The sequence below is a fragment of the Neocloeon triangulifer genome, unplaced genomic scaffold (genome assembly GCF_031216515.1).
Source record: "Neocloeon triangulifer isolate White Clay Creek 2 clone unplaced genomic scaffold, ASM3121651v1 ptg000009l, whole genome shotgun sequence".
Lineage (NCBI taxonomy): Eukaryota > Metazoa > Arthropoda > Insecta > Ephemeroptera > Baetidae > Neocloeon > Neocloeon triangulifer.
The window spans coordinates 3,584,669-3,610,767 of NW_026775551.1; the positions used below are offsets into that span (position 1 = coordinate 3,584,669).

General features: G+C 38.2%; 1 protein-coding gene across 1 annotated transcript; it reads right to left on the minus strand.

The window, feature by feature from the left end:
* Positions 1 to 6,018: 6,018 nt before the first annotated feature.
* LOC132195363 (protein bowel-like) lies at positions 6,019 to 26,099 on the minus strand. The gene is made up of 3 exons (XM_059617305.1): positions 25,938 to 26,099; positions 11,721 to 12,515; positions 6,019 to 7,927 (listed from the first exon to the last, which is right to left on the minus strand). Exons 2-3 carry the CDS (start codon positions 12,479 to 12,481, stop codon positions 7,126 to 7,128), a joined length of 1,563 nt encoding a protein of 520 aa, XP_059473288.1. The 5' UTR covers positions 12,482 to 12,515; positions 25,938 to 26,099; the 3' UTR covers positions 6,019 to 7,125.

A 26,099-nucleotide genomic window follows, 5' to 3' on the forward strand; every position in this document is an offset into this window, starting at 1 on the left:
ATTATAAATTAAAAACCTCAAAAATTGTTTATTCAATTGTTAAAGCTCGCTAAGTGAGGAAAGAATTAGAATCTACGATCATTATTTTATTATTTTTTTTTATTGCTAAAAAAATTATATCAATATCCTCTGAACTAAAAATTAAGTGCTTACCAGTCTCAGTATCAACACAATTTATTAAAGAGCCAATACAAATAATTACATTCATCTAGCAACATAAGAGGGACGGTGTGGTCAGTGGGATTTAAAAAAGAAGTGGTCTGCTGTGTTGTTCGTGGGCATGCATAATAACGACGAGAGAGAGGAGAGAAAAGAGAAGTAGTGGCATGAGAAATATTTAATTGATTTCAATTCGTAAGGTAGAATGGAATGCACTTAATTGAAGTGCCCCTCTGTCTGGAGGCGAGATGCATTTTAATATTACCCTGCTGCCGTGAGTCGGTCGGTCCAGCTCTTTTTTTCTACTCCTCATCTTCCTTCAGATGTGTGGCACAAAAAGGCAACCTTCCTGCCGTGCAACCATCATATTCCGGGCAAAAAATCATCAAATCTCGAACAGGCACAGGTATCTATATTCTTTGAGAAAAATAAAATGCATCAAGGGTCAACACAAAAAACACACATTGTCTGCGCTGGAATAAAGTAGAGCTTCCGACACAAAGGATTGATTGACGCTCCTCCATACCTGCACGTTCACGACCAAGTCAATCGACAGCTGGAAAAAATGATTCCCAAGATATGTGCGGTATAAAATTAACGCTCGCGCAATCTGAGCACCAGGAAAGTTAAGAGAATAATCGTGTGGACCTGGAGGAGCGTAATTTGTTGGTCACACGCAGCTATTCAGGCAGGTGTGAGCGACTTTTAATTTTGATTTCTACCGTCATCAAATGATATCATCAGGAAAGTATTACCTTGCCATCTTGGGGCTCTCAGTTGAAAAAGTTTTTTTTCTTATTGAATAACCGTAATTTAAATAATATTAAAACAAAATAAAGAAATTTATTTTATTGAAACACTAAAAAATTAAGCCATTAAACTAAACAATTTAATTTAAAATGTTTTTTTAAATCAATTAAAAGTTTTTTTTATGTATTTGTTTCAATTTTAATATTGAATTTACCTGTATACGTATTTTATTTTTTAATTTACGCATGTCATTATTTATAACTAGAAGGTAAAAAAAAATACAATATATGGAGAAACTCTCCCAAGCCCCTCCAGGGAAGGTGCCATTTTTCATACAACTTTGAGAGAGTTGCAAGAAGAGAGACCGGTAATTGAAGGCAAAATAGCGGTCGCAAGATGCACCTCATCTTATTCCTTCGCGAGATATATAAATTTACTATAGGAGAGGAAACCTCAAATTATATTGCTTGCAGCAGGAATGCGCGGCGCGCGTAGCTTACTCCTCCAAATTGCCGCGAGCGTTATTATTTATGATTATTATTTCAATATATATATATATCGAGAGGCAAGGCAGGAAAGGGACCCTCGCCGCAGCAGTACAAAGTGATGCAATGTGGGAAAGTCCTCGATCGCGCGGCACCAAAGATAAATTGCATCTAAAACCAGTGTTTGTGTTGGCCTGAGTGCTTTTTATGTTTTCAGCTTTTAATAACTATCGTGTGTGTAGTACCGGAGTTAAAAACTGCCTTACACACGGCGCACGTATATAGTATAGACAGGCGATTTCGGTTTCTGTTCTGAGAAGGGAAAACAACCATAACTCATCGGCGCAGAAAAAAATACAAAAAATAGCGTCCTGGTTCTTTCCGATGGGGGTTTAATTAGCGATTCCGATTTTTCGCTCGAAAGTGCAGCCCTTTGCTTGTTGCTGCGGACGATTAATCTGTCAGAACAAGCATTGAGGGCGGACCGTTTATTTTTACATGGCTCATACATCTCCTGTACTAGACACACAAGGTTCGCAATAATTAACAACGTTTTAGCTAAGAGAGAATGAGGAACGACTAAAACAGAGGTCAAACAACTTCCAAAAGTAGGTAAATAATTATGAAAAGGGAACTTCAAATGATAACTCAAAATTGAGACTTTAATTTCATTGAATGATATGAAATGAATGGCGCCAGAATTTGTCTTACTCGCCCAATTTTTCTTGTTTTCAAAAAATGAACAAAAAAATCTGTAAAAATGAATAATTTTGAAAAACAGATGAATAAAGGACACTAGGGTAATTAATTAAATTAAATTTGAGTATTGTTTGATGTTGGTTGGGTTTTAAATATCTATTTTTCCCCCCCATTGAATCTATGAATTGCTTAAATTGTACCAAAATGCTCATCAAAGCTCTGTGAAAAATAACGAAAATTTTACTGCCCTAAAAGAGTTAAAAAATGTCTTCTTTGCGATTTGTCTGCGTGCCGGGGCTGCTGCGAAAAAGTTGAATGCACTGGTGCGGTGAGTGTGTGTGTGTGTGTGTGAGAAATTGGATTCAAATAAAAAAGCCAACCGGATCTCTCATCAATTTACGACTTGGCCAAAGGCAGCGGCGTCTCTTTTCGCTCGTCCGCCAAAATAACCAACAACTGTATGTTTTCCTCTCTGCTGAGTGGCACTTGTGACTGTTTGAGCACCGGCGCGACCAGCGAGAGAAGGACTGCTGGAAATTCAGCAAAAAATAAAAAGCACTAATTACGAAGTGAGGCGCGAGTGAGAAGAGGATTAAAAAATAAAGCGGCGATTAAAATTACAGTGTGTGGGAAAGTTATTTGAATTCAAGCCAAGAAAACAGGCTTGTCTTTTGTAATTCCACAAAGAGCTGAGAGAGCTGCCGTCTGCTATTATCTTGTGATTAAAAAGCAGCCCAAGTGAGGCAATTTGGCGGAGAGGAAAAATAAAATGTACCAGAGAAAGAAAGAAGAGGCGCGTTATTTTTTCCGAGTGTCTGGGCCGGGCAGAGCAGCGACTTGGACTTTACGTAATGAGAGCAAGAAGTGCTCTTTTTGCCGTGCATGAAAAGAATCCAGCAGACTCGATCGATAAATCAAGACACATAAAAAAGACTGGTTTAATTAACTTTTTTTAGCTGGCAGGCCTTGATATCACGTGTTGGAGGAACGGATTAAAAATAATAAACCTCTGCGCTGCGCTAGAGAGCTCTGAGATCATTGGCAGCAAGAGAAGTTGCTGCGGCTGTAAAGAATAAGAAGAAGAAGCAGCCGCCGCGCCAAGAGTAGTAGGGATATTATATGTGCTGCCTTTATTTTATATACAGCCGGTCCAGGGAAATCCACGGCTGCTCCAAATCATTTTTTCCGGAAAATTACTTTCAATATGATACGGGTTTTGCTTGTTCCCTTAAAAATTTCTTGTTTAAATTTCATTTATATCTTGCAATTCCAACTAGTTTTCCATGCTGTTCCAAATCTATGATAACTTGATCAGACATATTGGTGCTTTAATTATTTTTAACAAAGAACAATGAAATTAAGTAAATAAAATAACGTTATTAAAAATAATGCCTTTGAATTTTAAAATGCAAGCTTAAAATTACATTTTGAGAGAAATATATATCACGATGTTTGAACAAAGTTTTTAAATTACAAAAAAAAAACCATCTAAATTATTGTGCTGAAGATAAACTGCCAATTATTTTCAGTATCCATGTGCTACAAGTTTTAAATGTTAAATTATGCCTAAAATTAGTACAACTGTGTTTATTATTTATTTTATTTTTTTATTTTGGTGTCTGAAGTAGAAATTTGTCCTCAACACAAAATTTTTATCTAATAGTGGCGTTCCCTCAATCATGTACTCCGGGGTTTATATAAGGTACACACATCGCCAGGGCAGAAAGAGTTGAAAAATACGGCAACTTCTGAGGACGCCGAGGGGGAACGGGAATCGGCCGCTGGTCCGCATTCCAGCTCCTAACATTGCTGCTGCGATCTTCTTCTCTTCGCCGTTCCAACCTTGGACGCGGATTATTGTTATTATTTGGAGATCAAAAAAATAATGCTGCACTTCCAAGCAAATTTAAGGAAATTTTCTTTGACACACACCCGATTGTGCAAAGTGGAAAATGTAAGAATTTGCAACGTATTAGCACGTTTAAGTTTTAAATAAATTCAAAAAGATAAATTTACAATCCTGACAATTTTAAATCAATTATCTAACGCATTAGTTAATTAGTTGTAAAAAAATCCTCAAATTAATTCCCTGAATTCTTTTAATTAGATTTCATTTGGAATCCAATGAATAAAATGTTTCTGATGTGTTGATATTATAATGACTTTTCCGAAATTTTTTTAAATTTCTGTTTTATTACAATTTAAAATACTTTTTTGTCAAACTCGATCGTTGAAGTCTCCGACTTTTATGCGGCTATTTTTAACGACGACGGCGATTTGAATCACAGGGTGTGTAGCCTGAGTCGGTTGGTTAGTTAGTCGTTAGTCGTTAGTCCGTACGTTGTTCCCAATCCACATTCGCACAGTCATACTATAATACTTTGGTGTACGGGGTCTACGTCACTTGAATATACATATAGAGAAGTCTGGCCGGAGAGCGAGGTGGGCCGCTCGGCTGGCTATTGGTCCAGCAGCGCAACTGGCGAACATGACACAAGTAGATTAAAGCACCCGAGGCACCAGAAACCTGTTCCTCGCGTCCGAAGCCGGCGGTGCCGAGCAACCGGATGACGTCACCCGCAGCCCAAGAGGAAGGCGCCGACCTGCGGCTCCGGAGTCGCCACTTGATGGACTGGAGCAAGACACGACTCTGCGCAGAAATTCTATTCCAGCCAATGATACACGGAGAGCCGCAATTAGATTTTAATCAAGCTGGCGTCTCGCCTGCAAACTTATAAGAAAGAAAGAAGCTGAATAATAAATAATTTGATGCAGAAATTGCTCTTTGTCGCGAGCAAATTTATTTTTTTTTTACCGTTGCTGGTAATGGAATTAAAAATTTCCTCATTATTATTTACACTCTCTCGGAGAGAGAAAAAAGTTCGGTATGTGATGAAAGGCAATCTTGCCGACACGGTGTAGAAAAAAAAATATACAAACTAACGTGACGCGGGTAATCAAAGTTTGGTCCGTATGTAGCACAAAACCACATGATTCAACCGGTGCTCGCATTGTGATGTGTGAAATTGAATTTTTCTCCGGCTCGTCGGCGAAATTGGATTGCATAGCCGGTTAATTTGAAGAGTAAAAAAAATATCCAGTCGAGATTATTAACTTAATGAATAGTCTAGGAATTGGAAACTAATGCCGAAGATTGCTTGGTGTGATATAGTGAGAAGAACCAATATCATTAGTGTCGTGTAATTAAACACGCAGCCACATAATTTTTAATTAACAAAAAGCATCGAACGAATTTGACTTTCAAATTATATCCATGGCAGCTGCTTCGAATTGAACAAACTCGCTTGTAGAATTTGGCAAAAAAATTCCTCTGTCTTGTGCTGCGTATGTATTATATAAAAAAAATTAATTCCACATAATTGCTAGTCAGGCAGAATTGCCGTACGTAATTCATGTACGGGTTTTTGCGAGACATCTTCTCTGAAACCACCGACCGACTGCCAACAGCAGAGAGTAATTTATTCAGCAAGAAATAAGAAACAAAATCTACGCTGTGCGGAGAGCAGAGCAAGGAGATAAAAAATTGAATCACATCAGAGGAGAGAATCAAGCAGCGAGCTGTGCAGCACTTTAATAACATGGCCGCAGGTGGATTTGGCAGATTTGATATTATCTTGCGCAAGCCCTGGTGGCAAATCAAAAGAAACCGGAGCTAAATACTTTCCCACTGATGTGTGTAAAATTTATTCCGCTCGAAACCGAGCCCTGCCCAAAGAAGAACATATTTGCCCGAAACTTGATTCGGTTTCTCACGAATTTTGAAAAATAATTTGTATTCAAGCCAAGTTACGAGACTCCAATTAATATGTAAATCGATCCTCGGTGGTCTATATATTTATTAATCAAGCATTTATATGCAAAATAAACAGGGCAATCAATATGCAAATGAAACGCTCGGTTTTTAATCAAAAAGCGGAATTTTTATTTCTTTACAAGTACACATAATATAAAATTTTCGTTCTTTTGTACATTTTGTAAAAGGCAATTTATTGAATGCATTTATTTACCGTATCAAAAATTCAATCTCCGCGCATCAGTAAACCTTAGAACCACATTTTTTAAAATTCCTCTTACTTAAACTCTGGACGAACTATAACAGAGAGTATTTTATATAAAAATAGTCAGTTTCCTTGCACTTGTAAAAATCATTTTGTGTTGGGATGATGAGTTTGAAGAGATCGGTGTTCACGTCGCTCTGTGCAGCAAAAAACGGCCACTCACTGTTTAAAAGTCCTACGACGACGCTCATATCCTCGCTCAAAATTACATTTCTCGGAAAAGCACGCGGCTTTTCTATCAGCGGCGTCCGTTGGGGCTTAAAACATCTCTCCTTTTCTAACTCGATAAATATTATGCTTTCCGTATTTAAGCAAACAAGTAAATATATTAGAGGACTTCTTTGAAATGCGCATTAGTGCTCTATTGACACAGCAGCAAAAAACACGTCCACACAAACGCGCACACCAGCATTTTTACAGCAAAACCTGCAGCCGCGCATCTTTTTTCAATTTTTTCTTATAATACAATTAAGTGACGAAAAAAATTCACTTTTAAGTCACAACGCACTTTTTTGTTTGCCGCTCTCCGAGAAACTGAATCAAAGGAAATTGTTATTACACGCTAATTCTTGAGAATATTATGTAAGAAAAGGTTCAGAGCAGAGAAAAAAGTGAGTTAATGAAAGGCCTCCGCGGCGAATTTTTTGTCTAAGAGTTGATAATGGATGGATTCCGCCTGCAAGGCCTTGATATTTACACAGAACTGGCGTAACTACATAAATATAAAATGTACTCGTGCTAAAATATTTACAAAATATATTTAGTCGGCTCAATTAGAAAATTTCGCTCAACGGTTCGATAAAATGTTCAAAAATTGCAACGGCAGCGCCCAAGCCGATTTCTTTATAAATTTATGGAATTTGTATCAATTTCTTTTAACCTTGAGCAAAACGTTGCTATGATACACAATCAGCACCTTCGACCGTCCGTTAACTTTAAACAAAAGTTCTCCGTCATTTCCGCATGATGTCCTCGATGGTGAAGCCCTGCAATCTGGGCGGCGGGATCCTCTGTTGCGGAATGTTGGGGATGTTGTTGATCTGCGCCGGCAACGGTGGCGGCGTCGGCGGTTTTGTACTCTGGACTACTTTGGACGGCGGCGACTCGACCGGAGGCGGGACGTGGGACGAACAGGAGGGCCCTTCCTCAGGGTCGCAAGGGTGTTTGGCCTCGACGGTCAGGTTCTGCGGGCTCGTCTGCGGGGCCGGCGTCGTCTCGTCCAGGGCGGACTCGCTGGTGACGGTGGCCGGTTTGGGGCCGAAAATGCGGTGTCCGGACGGCCGGTCGAGGAAGCTGGGCCCTGCCGGGGGGTAGCTGGGCCTCAGGTAGGCGGCCGGGGGCGGAGGGGCGCCCCAGCAGGCGGCCTTGCGCTGCAGGAGCTGCTGCTGGCGGAACATCTCGGCGCTGGTGCCGGGACGGTCCGCAGGGCCGGCCGGACCCTTGTCCGGGCCGCCGGACGGCGGCGACTCGGAGGCGGGGACGTCGCCGACGGTGTGCGTGAGGGCGTGGCGCCGGAGGTCGCAGTTGCGGCGGAACACTTTGCCGCAGCTGGTGCACTCGTAGGGCTTGTGGTCGGTGTGCGTGAGCAGGTGCGTCTTCAGGTTCGAGCGCTGGTTGAACGAGCGCGCGCACACCGGACACTTGTGCGGACTCTCCTCCATGTGCAGGATCTTGTGCACGGCCAGGGTGCGCGACTGGCAGAAACCCTTGCCGCACTCGGTGCACTTGAACGGCTTCTCCTTCGAGTGGATGTACCTGCGAACACAAAGCAAACCGACCAATCAAGTGAAAGTTCTCGAATGCAATTAAAATTATAAGTGTGCAATTTTATTATCCGCCTGCTAATAAAGTGAGGCCGCTCCTTATTTTATGATTTTTTTTCTTTCTAACTCCTCTAATGCGATGATATCACACGCGCGCGCGCGGTCGAAGGTGCCGAGTGTTTTATTTTGCGGAGGAATGGGAGACGAGTTTTGCAACCTGAGATTTTTCTATTATATTATAATATGCGAAAAGCTTAATTTGCAGCATGTGGCTTCCAAAGAAAGGATATGCTTGGGAGAACGTTGAGTGTTTATACAAAAGTTGTTGAGGCAAATTTCGAGTGTCAACTAACAAGCGAGAAGGTCGATCTTAATTAGCACCATCTATGGCCGTGGTGTTGCTCGTAAAGGTTTGCAAGTTGTAAATTGATTGGCAACGAATTGGTTGTTATTTCTGTGGCAAGCAAGAGCCCAAACGTGACCTATTGTTGACCAAATTAAAACAAACAGCATAAAATTATTATTATAAAATATAAAAAAAAATTAAGATAGATTTTAAACAAAATATTTTACATGATATTATTTTTATTTTTATTAAAATGCATGGATTAAATTGAAGATTGCTAATTTTTACCAGCACACTAACTTTTTTCTAAATTTATGCTTTTTAAGAATAAAATTCAGCCTAACAACTTCATAATATCGTATTTTTAGTGTGTTAGTGTCCAAGTGAGCGCGTTTTGGACCATCAAGCTGCGTTTTCATCCATCTACGAGCATCAAATTAATCCATGGCCGAGCGAGCCGCAGCGAGAGAGAAAGATATCGCGTGTTTAGGAAACGATTGCGTGCTCTCGGCCGGTCCGGACCCTGATGCTGTATAGCCTTAGAAAAGGTGACGTCAGCCCTCCTGCTTCACGCCGGGCTTTAGAAGAAATACATGAGTATATAATTCAGAGCCGCCGAGAGTGGATTTAGAAAAGTGAGTGAGCTCGATGTATCAAAAGGAGTAAAATAATAAATGACCGGCCGTCTGCGCGTTATATAAAGCAAGAGCATTGTCCGGCGTGGCGCACATTGCTACGTCCGAAGCGGTGTACAAAGCGTTTGGAATGCAGATGTGGCGCCGAAAATAAAGAAGAGAAATAGAAAGAGGTGGATCGGATTCGGAGTTCGCGAGAAAACACTCGCAAATATTGATGGAGCGTGCGACGCCCGAATGGGTTTTACTTCTGGGAAGAAGAGGCGAAGTGTGCTGATAATTTAATTAGCACAAAGAACCGCGAGGTCGAATTTTATTTTTCTCAAAATTTTATATTAGAAGAGCAGGTAATAAATATTCAACAAAAACACTATTGCTGAATATGTTCATTTAATTGGAAAAAGTCTAATTATTTGTATAAAAATAATTTAAAAATTAAAAATTATTATTACTTGATACACAGTATTATGGACAATTTTTAATGTTTCTAAAATGAAATAAATAAATTATTTTGCAAAATTTAATAAATTAAATATTAATTATATAATAGATTTAACTATTTTTAATAAATTGATAAAAATAAATTTTAAAAATTAAAAAAAGTATTTAATTAATTGGTAAATGTTATTTTAAATATTTTAATGACAACTGTAAAATCAATTATTATTTATATTATTTGTTTTGTGTTTAATTATACTAATTAATATTAAAAACAATCTAATAATTTTTACTTAAAACTTTGAAAATAAATTTAAAGAAATAAAATTTACTTAAAAAACAAGCAAAACAGTTAATGCTGCTTTAATATAAAAGAGTTAATTAAACATTATTATCTGAATTAACAATTTTGAAACTTATTTTAATAATTTTTTAACAGTTAAAGTAAAATGATTGTAAATTCGAGGATTAAAAAACAAAAACTGTGTCAACATTTCTAACTTTTGGTTTTAGTAGCTTGGTGAGTCAAGTTTTACGACCGAACGTGTCATAAATTCTGCATTTTTAACTCTCCTTTGTGATTTGATCGATATAGCTGCCGCACCACATAAAAGTGAAAATCCACTCTCTGAAGGGGCCCTTTTATATTTAAGTTACCCACAATATCACTCTGCGGGGAAACGCAACCCTAATTAGCCCAAGGGCACACACACACAATATCTGCGCTGCGAGATGCAAAGTGAGCCGGGAGATTGCGTGACTCGGGCGTCCCTGATTGTGTTAGATTTCCTCCTAGATCGAGCGAAACGACGGAAAAATGAAGAAAAAATGATATTCGTGCCGAGCAGGTCAAGTGAAGCGAGCAGAGGCGATTTTTCCCCTCGTTTAATTCAGCACCATCGACAGCCGCGCTCATCGAGTTGCAGCGCAGGTGAAATAAGACACCCCATTTACATCTCTCGGGTCGCGAGGAGCGAGCGATGGTCCATTTTATTTTATTACACGAGCGTATTTATGGCAGTCGTAAAAGTGCAGCAGCATCGGCGTGTAATTAGAAATACACGCACACGTATATGTAATGCGCCGCGCGCGCGATCGGTCCGCCGAGATAGTAATTTATGTGGCGGAGAGGAAAGAATTAAGAAGATGCGCTCGTCTGCTCGGCGATTTGTTCGCAGACGAGTGCACTTGAGCGAACTAATTAACTCTTACGTACACACGCCATGCTACATGCGCTTTTCATTTTCTACACTCGAGTTGGCGTGAAGAAGAAAAAAAATCAGCTAGAAGTGAAGAAATCCAGAATGTTGCTAGTTAGATTTTCTTTATAATAAATATTACATATTTCACTTTTAGTTTAAGTAAAATCAACTAATTTTTTAATGAATAGTGACAAAATATTGAAAAATTAAATTAATTAAGAATTTAATGAAGTTAGATAATTAAAAATAAACTAATTGTAAAAAATGTAATAATTAAGAGTGTAGAAAATGGGTTTTGTCTTAATTTAAAAATTCTTATTAAAATAACAAATAATGGTTCTTCCCGTTTTGAGTTTTTCAAACTAATTAAAAAAGTGCCAACTTCTTCTTCATTTAAGGTGATTCTTCTACGGGGTTTTGGCCAAAACTAGAAATGCTGCAATGGTTTCCAAATGATTCAGATTAAGATTTGAACTATTGTGTGATAATGTTTCAAGTATAAAAATGATTTATTTTCGCCCCATCGCTTCTTTACAAGGGGCCGAAGTAATGTCCGAAGGTTGAAAACGGGTAAAAATCCACGTTTTTCTACCTTTTTATGCTCGTAACTTTCCATTTTGCAAAGTAAACTATAATTTTCTAGATAGCTTTCGATTCGCAAGAAGTTAAAGTATCCAAAAATAGCAAAAAAAATATAACTCTTCTGTCATTTTATCACCCGCAGAGAAATAACATTTATAAATGGCCCGTTAAAATTAAAAAAATTTGATTTCTCAGGGGGTGATAAAATGACAGAAGAGGTATAATTTTTTTCCTTTTTTTGGATACTGTATCTTCTTGCAAATCGAAAGCTATATAGAAAAATATAGTTCACTTTGCAAAATGGAAAGTTACGAGCATAAAAAGGTAGAAAAACGTGGATTTTTACCCGTTTTCGAACTTCGGACATTAATATGGCCCCCTGTAAAGAAGCGATGGGGCGAAAATAAATCATTTTTATACTTAAAACATTAACACACAATAGTTCAAATCTTATAATCAGAATCATTTGAAATCCATTGCAGCATTTCTAGTTTTGGCCAAAACCCCGTAGAAGAATCACCTTTGCATAATTTCTATTAAAATTATGAAATTTGAAGTATTGATAGAAAAATCATTCCGTACCTGTGGTCCCTGAGGTGGTCCTGCCTGCGGAAGGCCTTTCCGCAGATGTCACACGAGTAGGGCCTCTCGTCCGTGTGCGTCCGCTCGTGGATCAACAGGTTGTAGCTTTTGGTGAACTGCCGGTTGCAGAACTTGCAGATGAACTGCTTCTTGGGCCTGGAGGCGCGTCCTGGCGCCCTGAGCAACCTTCGGTCGAGGTGCGGGAAGACGCCCGGAAAAGCAGCCCCCGCTGGAGGCGGCGCGCCACTGGTGCTGGGGGCGGGGGCCTGGTGCATGAGGCCGCTGGCGTTGGGGGCGGGCGGGGGCTGCGCGTTCCGCATGGCCGACATGTGCAGGTACGGACTGGCCAGGTTCTCCAGGAGGCCTGGGGGCGGCCTGGGCAGCATGGCCGCCAACATGGCCTCCTCCCTCAGGGCCAGTTCTTTCCTCTTGTCGGCCATCAGGGCCATCAGGTCGAAACTCTTGCGGCCGTAGCCGCTGGAGGTGCTCGGACCGGGACTTTTGTCCCTGGACGAGGACCGTCCGGGCGAGAGGTCGTGCAGAGACCTGGAAGGGATGACGGGCACAAAGGCCGAACTCTCGCCCCTGCCCAGGTGGGGCGCGTCCGACCTGCCGCGGCCCATCATGCTGGAGGCGGCGTGGTGGAAGGCGGCGATCGCGTTCGCCACAGCGGCCGAATCGCGGCGCTGCCGACCGTCCGAGTTGGCGTCTTTGATCACGGACAGGCCCCCCGAGGGGCCACCTTCGTCGTTGATCGGCATTCTCCTGGCGTTCTCAACTCATCCAATGGGTTATCTGAAACAGAAATTGCATAATAATTAGTTTGGGCTCATTTTGCATTTTAATTTAACAAAAATCCTAGAATATTCTACTACCAAGCATTGCAGCTAAGAAATCATGATAAATATGAAGAATAAAATATTATACTTAATTCAATTATGAATCAATTATTTTAAAAAAAAAAAAATGTGAATTTTATATGGAATTATTTTTTTCGGAAAAGCTTTTCAATTAAATGTATTTTCTTCCCACTCAATTTTTCATTTATAATTTTTGAATATTTGGATGATGTATCTCGTTGTAGGCAGAGATTGCAAAAATAATTTAATTAATTAATTTAAATTGTTACATCATTTCACTTTAGTAAGAAAAAAACTAAAAAGTATGTACATAGATGGATTTTAACCTAGTTTTTTGTTAAAAATTCCTCATTTAGTCTTACGAATAAATATAAAGATACTATTAAAGACCATTATTGGAACTGGAACAGGTGCTCAAAGAAATTTGCGTGTTGATAAATTACACTCTCATTCCCGGTGGCCCTAGTTTTTTTTTTTTTTTTTTTTTTTTTGCCAGCAACCAAATTACACCAGGAAAGTAGATCCCATAATATACAAATCAACCGCCCACAGCAATTACAATCCATATTTCTAGGACTAAATAATTGCACAGGGTAAAAACCCTGAATAATTCGCCATTACCATAAACCAAACAAAAAACTTTTACATCCGAAAGCGACGTGTTTTCATAATTCGGTGAGAGGCAAGTGCGTGAATCTGCATTTTTGCATGCAATCGTCGTCGTTCCTATGCGAGATTTTATATGGAAATAGACATAATTATAGGCCTAGACAGTCACGGAATGGGCTTTTGTGTCATATTCTGCCGAGGGAACTTTCATGCGCGGTGCAGGATGGATCGAAACCCACAAAACATGCACACGCCGCGAGAGTGAGGTAATATATAAATAATAATAACGCACCGCCGTTTTATTCCTGAATGCTTTTTCCAACCTGACGTTTTCGCCACCGGCTAAGCCGACTCGTTTTATTATTTTTTGTGCACAACTTCTCGTTCTCAGGTGGCTGTGGCGTTTCAATTCCTATTTTTTTTTTTTAAATCACGCTCGCCTGCTGCCATTCCACGTTGTCAGTTGGAGAAAGCTCGAGTTTGCATACCCGCGATTGACTCTTTCTTTGAAGTTAAATGTTGAAGTGGGACCACCGCGCGGACTAATAAAGGTTGGGTCCGCAAACTCTTGTCGACGAAATCCGAAACCAACTTGTGAGTTGGGACAAAATGAGTTCGAGCTCGGCTGCGTGAAATAAATTGCAAATTTTGCTGACCGCTCGCGAAATTTGACACCGCGCCATTATGCGAATTACATTCAGCTTTATTCGTAAACGTATATATTTGTTATTAAACATTTTACGACACCAGCAGCACCGCAGCTTTTATGATTTTGACCCGCAGTTACAGCGCTTAAAATTGAAACTGCGCTTTTGAATATGAAATTTAGTAGTTTTATTTACGACCCGAGATTACTTTACGAGCGTTATTTACGATTCAATAATTTAATCTGCGCAGTACCCGCAATTTTGTAATAATAATAATTTGTAGGCCGCTTTCTTTAAAATAATAACAACAATGAATAGAGATTTAGTAATAAAAATCCCTTAAAATTCTTGACGCACTATGAACTATAATATTGTTAAATAAATAAAGATATTTAGTTTATTCTTAAAAATACCTATTTTAGCGGTCATAATTGAGAATAAAAATTTAATGTACAATAAAAAAAGGTTTAAAGAGCCTTGTCAAAAAGGTATGAATTGACTTTATACAAAAACTAAAATTATATGGCGTACTTATGCAAGTAGAGAGAAGAACTTTTCTCGGAAAATCCGTTAAATTTTGATGACTTTTTAACTTACTTTTAATTTAGTTAAAAAAAATAAACATTACAATTCTTTTAAGCCTGTTTTTATGCAGTTCTTACTATTCCTGGAAAGCTCGATTGTGCTTCAGAAAATGAAGAAAATTGATAAGACCAAAAAAATATGTTTGCACTTTTCACTGCTCGTACTGTTAAAATTTCTAAAATTTTCCCAAAGCATTTGAAAAACAATTAAAAAATTCCCGTTTATTCAGCACTTATTTGTTATATCGAAGATCACTATATATTTTCATAAAAAGTTGTATTTGTAGTTATTTACAGCCACTGAATCACTGTAAAGGTACAAAAAATAAGTTTTTCTTAAGCCAGACGCCTAAAAAATAGAAAGTCCAATGAAAACTGTTTTTGTTTGCTCCAAGGGTGAGCGTGATTGGCAAACCGAGAACATATAATTCGTTCTTTTTCTCATGAGAAACAATTTTTCAAGCATTGTAAATAACTTCCTTGGGCAGCAGCAATTCGCTGGCGAGTGCAAAACCGCAGAAAAATCCCCACACTTGTATATAAAACTCCACCGCAGAGAGCCGAACACCATAAATAAGCCCGATTTTAATTAGAAACATTCCGGCGGGATTCGTGATCGAGAAGGCCTTTGCTGCAGCATCTTAATTGGCCCAGCATTTTTGTTCTCGGCGTGCAGTGTCTGCGGCAGCAGGTGTGTATGTTCTTATTACGCGCGGTTATTTTACATTATTATATACGAGAGCGCCGCTTTAAATTCGCAATCACTGTCCCTAATCATTGTTTATTAAGGCAGAACTCGATTCTCGATCAGATAAGCGTCGTCACTCGACAACGAAATATGTATGCAGCAGGCAGACAGAACAAGCGCAAAAATGTAGCTACACATATTTCGTTTTGTAAATCGAGTCCTACCTCTCTCGGAATGAGGCAAAAATAACGTTGCCGTGAGATCGCTAATAGATAAGAATTATGAAGTGGCGGTGTCAGTTTATTATACACATACGCACCGTCCGCCCACGTGTCTCCTTTTGCATAGAAAATTTATTCCGCCGAGCGCAATAAATATATATCGGGCTGCTTTTGAAAAATAAATTTTAATATAAATTTCGTCCGTCACTGAAAAATGAATGAGAGAGATGCACATTGTATTCTTTTCATAAGGTATAAACGCAGCAGGTTCTCCACTTTCAATGGCACTGACGATGGACTCGTATCGATAACGCTGCGAGAGAGAACACGGAGGTCAGAGGTCTGAGAGAGTCATGCGCTCATTTTTACTGTATCGGAAGCTGCCATCGTTTTTCTATAACGAGCTGCACACAGGCGTGATCCTTTATATACAGAAACGCCAGACGCGTCGGTGCGTAACTAAGTGATTGCAATTTGAGCCATCGTTGAATTGCAAAAATCATGTGCTTCGTCGAGGCTAAAGATCGAAGGTTTTGCAATGAATCTATTTACTTAATTGAAGGATGAAATACGGAATAAATAGAAAGGTAAGGACGATTGTTTCATTTGTTTCACTTCCTCCATCAAGTGGATATATAATTAAATGCAAATCATTTAATTAGCTGTAAAAATTATCAAGAGAGGCAAATTGATTATTAATTAAATTAGTTGAACGTTAAATTAATTTAAAATTTGTTTTAATTAAATAATAATGCATCATTTTCATATCTCCACTTTGATTAAATTAATCTAGAATTTACAGGTATAAAATAAATTATATTTTTCAAAAAATATTTACTCACTGTTGCAGAATATTGTTATTTTCCAATTAAATAAACCATTTATTTAAATGATTCCATTGAAAATTTACCTGTCACAAAATTTTTAAATTTAAAGAAAATATGGTGCTTTGAATTTAAAATCGGCTTTTCCTCGATGGGTTTTTGTGAGTTGTTTATTGTTTCAGGAAAACAATATCCTGCTCTACATGTTTCCGCTGCAGGCTGCAGCCATAATTCATGAGCTGCGAAAACATTTTGATAAAAATTTGTACAAATATAAATCATTTTCATTTTTCAAAAATTATTTTTCCTTCCAATTAACAATTTCGTGAAAAATTATTTACATCACAAATAATTTTTAACACAAAATTTGACATTATTTTGTGATGAAATGTTAGTTTAAATAATTTTTCACAAATAATTGTCGATTGGAAGGAAAAATAATTTTTGAAAAATGATTTATTTTTACATGTACTAATTTTTTTCAAAATGTTTTCGCAGCTCATGAATTATGGCTGCAGCCCGCAGCTGAAACATGTAGAGCAGGATATTGTTTTTTCTGAAACAATAAACAACTCACAAAAACCCATCGAGGAAAAGCCGATTTTAAATTCAAATCACCATGAATCAACCGTCGATCGTGAACTTCTACCACAAAATTAAAGAAAATAATAAGTAAAATAACTTAATTTTAAAATCAATAAATATGCAGATCTTTAGATGATTTTTTAATTCGCCAACCATCAAATTTTTCAAGTCCACGATTATCCAAAACTCACGCTTACTTTACAATAATAAAAAATATTATATCATATACAAGTTTATCGGTCACGACTTTTATTTGCATTTTTTTCACAACTGGCCGAAACCTGGAGATTTTCGCTCGTCTCTCACGTAAATGAGTTTCTTTCCAAGCAGATTTCGATTTCATTTCACACGCTCCGTGTCTGATGATGAGACTGCGCCGTTTCCCAAGAGCGAATTTTTCGACTTTTCGAGGTAATTTACAGGCGGCGGGTCAAGAGGTCAAAATGGTAGCGCGTAACAATGCACGTGGAGGAAGTTGTGTCTGACATATTGTGTGCAGTTGAAAAAGAAAGGCCCCGCACACATAAGCACAGCCGGTGCATTACACAATAATATAAAACATTTTTATTGTGTTTCTTTTGCTGTTAAGAAAAAGAAGGCGAGAGAAAAAAAAGAAGGTGGCGGCTCGTTATTTCGACAGCAGCAGATTGTGTGCGGGAGCAGAAACACCGAAAAAAAATAACTTGTACACACACACACAGTAGTGCTTCTTTTGATTCCAGTCATTATTATTTTTCCTCCAGACAGCTCTAAAGCGGAACACGGAAAAAACAATGGTCGAGCTGTCGGATGTGAGAGAGATGGAGAAAATTGCAGCTGCATGGGAAAGTTTCAGAAGTCTTTCTTTGTTCATGCAAAAGTGCGTGCGTGTGTGTGTTGCTCCCCGTGTAATTAGGTGTTAATAAACGTGCTCCACCTATGTAATTGATGAGGAATGATTGTTAATTTGCATTTAATTAAAAATGTTGAAATAAATACAACACTAATATAGCTCGAAATAATTTTATATACTTTTGCTTGTATAAATTTTTGTATAATAACCAAATTATTATTAAAATAAATTATTTTAATTATTTAAACAATATTAAACCATACATAAAAAAATTATTTCATTATGTAAAATAAATTTTCTCTAAAATCCATAACTAAAATGCAACTTACGTTAATTTTATTTATATTTAAAGAGTACAGATCATTATTAATTGCGATGCAGTTCTTTAGAGTAACCTATCTATTCAAAGTTTATTTATTGGTTAACTGAATTGAAATATCAAATAGAATTAAACTAGCATAAATTGTCATAATAAATAAGAAATCGTTTATTACTATATGTGACACTATTATATATTTTAACCAATTAGGAGTAAATTGCAGATACCATGAGCTCTATTCAAAATATTTTTAGTTTTTCTAACCAGCATTACAATATTTTCTAATTGCAAAGTGTCTTTATTGATTGTATCAGAAGGCAATTACTGCCCAGGTACATCATAATACATTCAAAGAAAAATTATCAATTTACATAATAAAGAGAGGAAAATTATAACATCAATAAAAAAATATTACATCAATTGCATATTTAACAATGAGAATAAAGTGAGTTTTGAAGGAAAGGAATTAGGATAAGGTATAACTGGAGACCACCTTTTGCATGCTTGATTTTAATCTTTATCAAGTTCTTTGACGCATTTTCTTTAAGAGCACCAAATAATGACAATCATTTGTTTAGGACTTGGTCTCCGCAATTCTCTTTTCTTTTTTTATTTATTCCATTTCTACACATTTAATTAAATGAATAAAATTTACTCAATTGACAACCTTTACGGTGAGTATCTGTGAGAATCTTTGAACAAATAATTAATATTGCTCAATATATTCACATCGTCTCGCACGTGGCGCATCATTTTTCACAAATTGACATGGACCAGCCCTGACGGCCTTGGTTTCGCATTTTCTAGCCGAAATTGTTTTTTGCAAACACACGCTTGGGAAAGCGGAGCACCAGACTGTGAAGAGCGGGCAACTTCTTCTCTTTTGTGTGCGAATCGGGCCGAGATTCAGGTCGATCGTAGTTTTTTTTTTGTTCGTCTATAATATCATTAATATAGAAAAGGAGTGCTGAGTAGGCTGCTGCTTTTTATCTCTGTCGCGCGGGACAAAAGTAGGAAGAGAGAAAAGAGTGGGGAAAAGAATGTGCATCGCTCGCTTGCTTGTGGTCCATGAACCTGAGAGCTCATCATAGTTGATATCATAGGTGGCTGCTTCAAGGTGGAAGCTGCCGCGAGAAAGAGAGAGGAGGGGAGCAGAAAAGGCAGCAGACATCTTGGCCTTGGAGCCGCTCGCTCACCAACGTACCCTGAAGAACACGCCAGGTCTCTCTTTCGGATCTCGGTGCGTTTTTGTTTCACCCAACAAACACACACACAATCTTTATCGTGGAGGAGAATTCCTTCCTCCTTACGTTCGAGAACGTTTTGTTTATTCTCCTCTTTTTATCTCGTCCCAGCAGCCAGGGTAATTAGTGAGCTCGGAGATAACCCAATTTTTTTTTTTTGCCTCCGATGTCGAATTCGCAGTTTGCACATCAAGGATCATTTTAATTATAACTTTGCCGGTTTAATTGCTAATTACAGTCGTCTTGATAAAAAAAACTACTTAAACGCACGGAGCGCGAAATTAAATTTTTAGACTGGCGGGTTTTCCCTCTCAAGGATATTTTTTCCTCGTGGTACGAAAGAAAAAATAAAAATGACTTACGACTGCTTCTGTCTGTCTCTCGGCGTCAGTGGTTTGTTATTGTTGTGGCGGGACCGTCCCTTTTTTTGTGTGAAAAATCTCAAAATAATGAAAAGCTGCTGCATTTATTATTATTTCTTTTCAGAGGCACCTGCACAGTTAATCGTCTTTATATTGTGCGGCGGCAGGTATATCATTCCGACAAAAGGGACCCGCTACTATATCTACCTGCTGCCGCGTTCGAAATCTTCCCCTCTTGAGAGTTGTAAGAGCGGTAGCCACCCTGAGGTAGCAACGGGCAGGTAGTCGGGCGTAACGATATATTACGCTTCCATCTCTTCACCCCCCATTAGTTCGACCAACAACAATCTCGCAGGTTAAAGGTTGTTGTTCCTCTAGAAGCACTTAGGGCGCAAAGGGATTTTCTCTCTTTTTACAAGTCCCATATATTTTGACGTTTTAATCTTTGATCGAGAGACGAGAGATTTGGCACCTTCAGAACGGAAATCGTTAAAAAATCTCAGGTGGGAAAACTGGTGACACAAAAATCTGTTCGGCTTTCTCGGGGGGTTGGAATGGCATTTACGGCTTGGGCGTGGATTTGTAGACGGAGGTTGAGGGCCAATTAAGTGAAAAGTGACAGGTTTTATAAGCCGATTTATGAAGTGGGTGACAAAAGAATGCGTTTAATGAGATTATTCATTTTTTCTTTTAATATTTTAAATTGTAAATTTAAATTGTTGTTTAAAGAATCAATTCAAAAACAGTTAAGCATGTTATTAATAAATTAAAGCATTTGTTCTTTAAGAGAAACAATAAAATAGGGAAATGAAAAAAAATTCTAACCCTTATTTTTATTCTAATATAAATTTCATGCACGAAATTTTCTCCTGATTCTCACGCACAGAAAAATATCAATCTTAAAAATTTCTCGCCTTTCAACTTAGTTTTTATAATTTTCTTTCAGAGGAAGAAATTCAATTATGACAAAAACGAAAATCGCTCTTATATATTCATGCTTTCGAGCCTTGAAAGAGTCCTTAGCGCACCCAAATCCTGATTTACGGCGGCGCGTATTAAATTAACGGCGCGCATGCACCTCAAGCCATCTCGAGACCGCGGCTTGTCAGACCGAAAATGTGAAGGGAACTGGGAGTTGTCCATTTAATGAAATAATTATTGGGTTCCACATTAAGAAACAATCTCCGCCGTCTGCTGAGAGGCAGAGAAAGCATTTTGTCGGAAGACGAATGGGCGCAATAAAATCGAGGTTGCAGGGCAAGTTGAGAGCGACGAGACTCTGCGCTCCAGGCTGCACCCCTTTGCATTCCTGCAACAATCGGACAGGCTGATCTGCCTCAATAACAGCGCAATTTAGCAACCGACGAGAAAATTAAACTCCAACGGGAAGCCAATCTACCAAATCTCTCGACAGAAATGAAAAATTAATCGTCATTTCCAGCTGCGGCTACCAACATAATAACAATAAGTGTGGGTGCCCGATCGGCTTTTTTAGGCATCACCTGCGCCAAAAACACAATCCCTTTCGGTGGGTGGAATAGAGAATAGGCACGTGTATAATTAAATCTGACCGAATCGAGGCAAAGGATGCGCTTTTCCGCCTTGGTTCGCCTCTGGCAGCTACTGCAGTGGCGTGGGCGCAGCTGCTTCAGCTTTTTTTTTAATATCATTATCCCTTTTTTTCCAGCTGCCATACGGATCTTCTTTCTAATTCGTACATCATCCCACACCACTTTACTTTACTACCGTCTGACGCTTGTTGTAAAAAATATCACTCTGCTATTAATCTATCGCCTTTAATTTATTTATCAGCCCCGCGAGAAGTGATGATTCGGTTTCTATTTTCTTGGGCAGCTGCGCCGCCGCCACCGCAACAGCAGCTCAAAATGAAAAGTCGGCAGCTCGGCCGTGGGTTGCACCGCCGCCGTATAATAAGTCACAAGCGGAGGAAAAGACAAGTTTATTGTCTGCTTCCATCAAAGCCTCACCTGCCTTTATTTCATTGTTTCCACCTCGCTCATTTGCATGGGATGCAGTTCGTCTCTGTTATTTATGCCAGCCAGCATTATTTGTTGTTTTCTTTTATACGAATGTTGGTTGCTTTACGGCCTCTGCCGCTGAATATAAATAGGGGAATTTGTTTTTTAATCATTGCAGACGGTCTCGCGGCCGTAAATGGCGTTGTAAAATTGAAATTGTACCGCAAGAAGTAGCCAAGCTGCTCTCTCGACGGGCATAACAACAACAACTGCTCTTTCGAAAAAAGAAGCAGCACGAGAAACGAATCCAACGCCCCAATTTGAATTTCATTGTATTGTGATGATCCATTTAACATGCGACATGCAAATTGGAGATTGTGAAAGAGTCTCTTCCGCCTTCGGAGTGGAGCGAAATCAAGTTATGCAACCGGCAGGACACGTTTACCACGCAATAAGCCTACCCTTACCCCTTCTAAATTGAGGCATATCTCAATTTTTAATCGTTTATAATTGCAAATATTTCATACTTGTAATATTCCTTCTTTTTGCAGTCTAAAACTAATAAAAACTATTGTAATTTGTCACTTCTAAGAAATAAATAACTGACAAAAATCAATTATTATTTTTCAAAGCATAAATATTCTAACTTACTGATCATTGAGAAGTCTTTCAATCGTTAATAAAGATTTGTCCCATTAAATAGCCGATTTAAGTTTGTGTTTGGAATTAAGTGCGGGATAAAAGATTAAATATTTATATATTTAAACTGAGAGGTTTATAAAAAAAAGTAGGAGGATTTAATATCCATTATCTGGCATCGATTCAAAATCATCTCTTCGACACTCGATTAAGATTATGCTAATGCACCGGCGTGCGTGAAATTTATGCCCTTTTCCGGCTCGAAAGCCAAGTCATGGCGCACTCAAGTCCTCTCGAAAGGCAAATATATGCAAATTCGGCAGTGATAATTACGCGCATCACCTCCGACTGGCAAATTGATTGGTCCTCGCTAATTGGCCGCGGCGGGTAAAAAAACCAAATATTCCAGGCACTCCTCGGTCCGATCAAACACATTAATGCGGCCCTGACGAGCCTTTCTGGCCGAGAGGTCAGTCTCTCCATTCATTTCCTATCGGCATTAAAATAAAAGAGTGTTTCTTTCGACATATCTCTCTGCGCGAGTAGAAAAAATGTATAAAAATAAAAACGCGGGTTGTTATTATCTAGGCGTCCGTGTCGCACACACCTTCTTTTCCTCCGAAATAACACACGCGGCAGCTCAACATCCTTTTGGGAGTGGTATATGCATGCATATGGGAGCATGCAAATGAGCAGTCGTGCCGCACACGAAGTGCCGGCTACCATTGTGACCTGTCCTCTCGTCCAAATAATAATAAAAAGAAAGAAAGAAAGAGACGCCGTGCTTTACTCTGCTCGGCCGAGGTTATAATGAATAAATTATCCGTGGATAAGATCTCGAACACGGAAACTCCCTCGGAAACTATTAATACGGACGTGATCCAACAGAGGAGCAAAAATGCGCTGCGAGCAACACAAACTTTTTTTGAGAGAGGGAGCTGGCTGAATCAGGAATTAATTTAATTAATCTTATAACCTTAGGGTTCACCGACACAGTGTTTCAACAATTATTTGTATTGAAATCATGAGTTTCATTAAATATTTCTGTTGCAGTAAACAAGATTATTTAACTAGCAAAATTTAAAAGTCATTGATAAAAATATTTATCCAAAGTTTTTAAAATTTAAAAATTTTATTATATAATTGTAATTTTTAATTGTATCATTTTAAATATTGAAGAATTAGATGAGGTATTTTCAATAAAGAATATATTGATAAAATGCCCTTTAACTCAATTGGTCATTTTTTTCCTTCAATTCTTTTTTATTTTCAATTTCATTTGAATAAAACGGAAATAAATAAAATAAAATTACAGAATATTTTTAATTTAAAAAAAAAAAAAATAAAGGATGTGCAAGAATAACAAAAACTGCTCATATTTTTTTAATAATTATAAGCATGAGGGTGGATTTAGCACTTCTGTTTAATAAATGTTAACAATTTTCATTTATATAATTGGATATTTATGCTGCCATTCAATCTTATGCTGCTACAGTTAAAAGTTCCAAAAATTACAAATTATAATATATTATGTATATCAAATTAATTTCTTTAGAAAGCTAGAAGAAGTAGAAACGATGTAGTTTAATATTTTATATATTTTTCTTTGATCAAATTTGTTGAAGGCACTCATTTTTAAAATGATGAACTGGCCCATAAATTTCCAAAATTTGCCACAACAACAGCCGGAAGGGCGAATCAACAAAATAACTATTCATAAAAAAAAAATGCCTCCTAAAACGGCACTTCTTTCTAAGATTCCAGCTGTTGCTGGCCAGCAGCGAACACATCAAATCATCATCATCATCAAAACAGACCAAATTTTATATGTATTCCCAAATGTGAGCCATTTAGGGCGTAATTTCGAAAGATTCTCGCGACTTCTGCTTCCTCGGAGCGGACACGAACTCCCGACGGAAAAATGTTTATAAAAACGAGTTCGGAGATGCTCTCACGATAAATGATTAAACAAGCAGCAGCAGCATTTTGGTTTATTTCCTTCTAGAAAGGCCGTGCAGCTCGGAGGTGAAGGAAGAAAGAAAAGTGGCACCTGCAGCAGCCGCAGGAGCACCGCGTCCGAACACACAAATTCTTCCCCACCCGCGCACCGCCTCCAACATGGCGTCCGACGGAGAACAACCACGTTGCACGCTCGACTTGAGAATTTATAATATTATATTTTCCGAACGTGTCCACCGAGGGCAGTTTGCGTTTCACTTTTTCCAAAGCAAAAAAACAACACGCTCACTGATTTCCTATACGCGGTGTTTATATATCTGCCCGTGCTTTTTTTCTGCTCGTTTTATTGCATCCATAGTGCAGTGCGGCAGTTTCACCGCAACTCCATAAACGCTCGCTCTCCACGTAACTTAATACGCTCCGCAGCGTTTTCAAGCAAAGCAAAGCCTTATCTCCAGCACCCAACACTTTTATTATATATGCACACACAAACTCACAAACAAACCCTGCAAAACTGCAGTGTGTAGAAAAGAAGAAATAGAAGAAATCCATCAGTGAAAAAAAGGAAATAAATTTCGCTATAAAATCTAATTACAAGAAAAAATTCATTTAAAAAAATCAAAAGTTGTTTTTGTTCTACCTTTGACGGATCTAAATTTTTATTTATTTTATTATTTACATTTTAATCAATTATTTTGCTATTTATTAAAATAGACTTTTAAAGCCCTTTAATCTCCTGCCTTTCTGGCCTCATTTTCAAACCGCAAAGACCAACGTCGGGACTTTTGTGGCTGTTTTTTTTCGCACCGTTCAGGGTTTTGACCCCTGCTGTTAGCAGATTTTCTGACCCCTTGCTGCGAGCTGAGAGTTTTTTTTTAGTCTCTAACTCTTTTCTTTTCGTCCCGAACAATATATATAAAAATTTCATTTCCGAACTCTTTCATCTCATTTTTATATTCTCCTCTCCAGCGGCGATTCAAATGTTTTTCATCTCCGTTTCAGGATTTCTGGAGCTGACTCATATTGTGTGTGTGTTTGTAATGGCCGAGATTTATATTTCACCACTATATCAAGTTACCGCGCAGCTCTCCGGAACAAAAATCAGAATAATAATAAAAAAAACGGCGTGAATTAATTCTTTGCTGTGGCGGCGGCAATCGTTGCCGCTATTCAGCAGCGTGATTTATTATGCATTCGGCCGCTTTTTGTGTTTCTCAAAATCGTACCTACGTACGAATATAATACATTGTGTGTGCGAGAGAGAGAAAAAAAAGAGGCGCAGCGTGAGTTATAGGAGGCGAAACAATATCACGTAATTTTTCCTCGGCCGAGCTTTTGTGCCTGAAAGTCGTAATTTCGGCTCAATCAGCTATAGCGAGTGCGGACAGAATTTGAATACTGAATAGAGCTAGTTAGAATATTATCATAATATTATATCGAGAAAAAGAGAAACGTGCGTTCAGGTGTGGAGGGAGGAGGCTCAGGCGGGTTCCGCTGGACCAGAATTTAAATTGAAAACAATTCTGTCTTAATTTCCCCTCCGTTTGTCAATTAATTTGAACAATTTAATACGTCATAAGTACATGAAAATTTAAAATAAAAAAAAAATACTTCACTTTTAATTGGGAAAGAATACTATTTTTGTATTTTCTTAATGAATAATGATTTTTTTATGCATTTAATTTAGGAATCAAAACTCCTTTAAAAATTTTGCAAATAAGTTCTGAAATGTATTATTATTTTAATTATTTTTAATCAAAAAATATTTTTAAATACTTTTAGGATGAAAAAAAATTGAAGGGAAATCGTGTTTCAAAAATACAAAACCAACATTTTTTAAAAAAATTTCAAAATTCGGTACTCACCATTGAAGTCGAAGGCAAGTTTCCGCTCAGTCGGGAGTTCGGTTCGGCGAGAATCCTCTTGTGAAAATAATCCACAAAATCCAAAGGCGCACCTCAAAATCACTGAATCACTTGGCGAGCGGTACCTCTCGCTCGGCGTCTGCTCAGCATCTGAAGCGCCGC

Bases quoted from the DNA above. Each gene is read 5' to 3' on its own strand.
- LOC132195363 (XM_059617305.1), bottom strand. From the start codon at position 12,481: ATGCCGATCAACGACGAAGGTGGCCCCTCGGGGGGCCTGTCCGTGATC. The intron at 7,928-11,720 runs GTACGGAATGAT...TTGTGTTCGCAG, and splicing joins GACCACCTCAGGGACCACAG to GTACATCCACTCGAAGGAGA.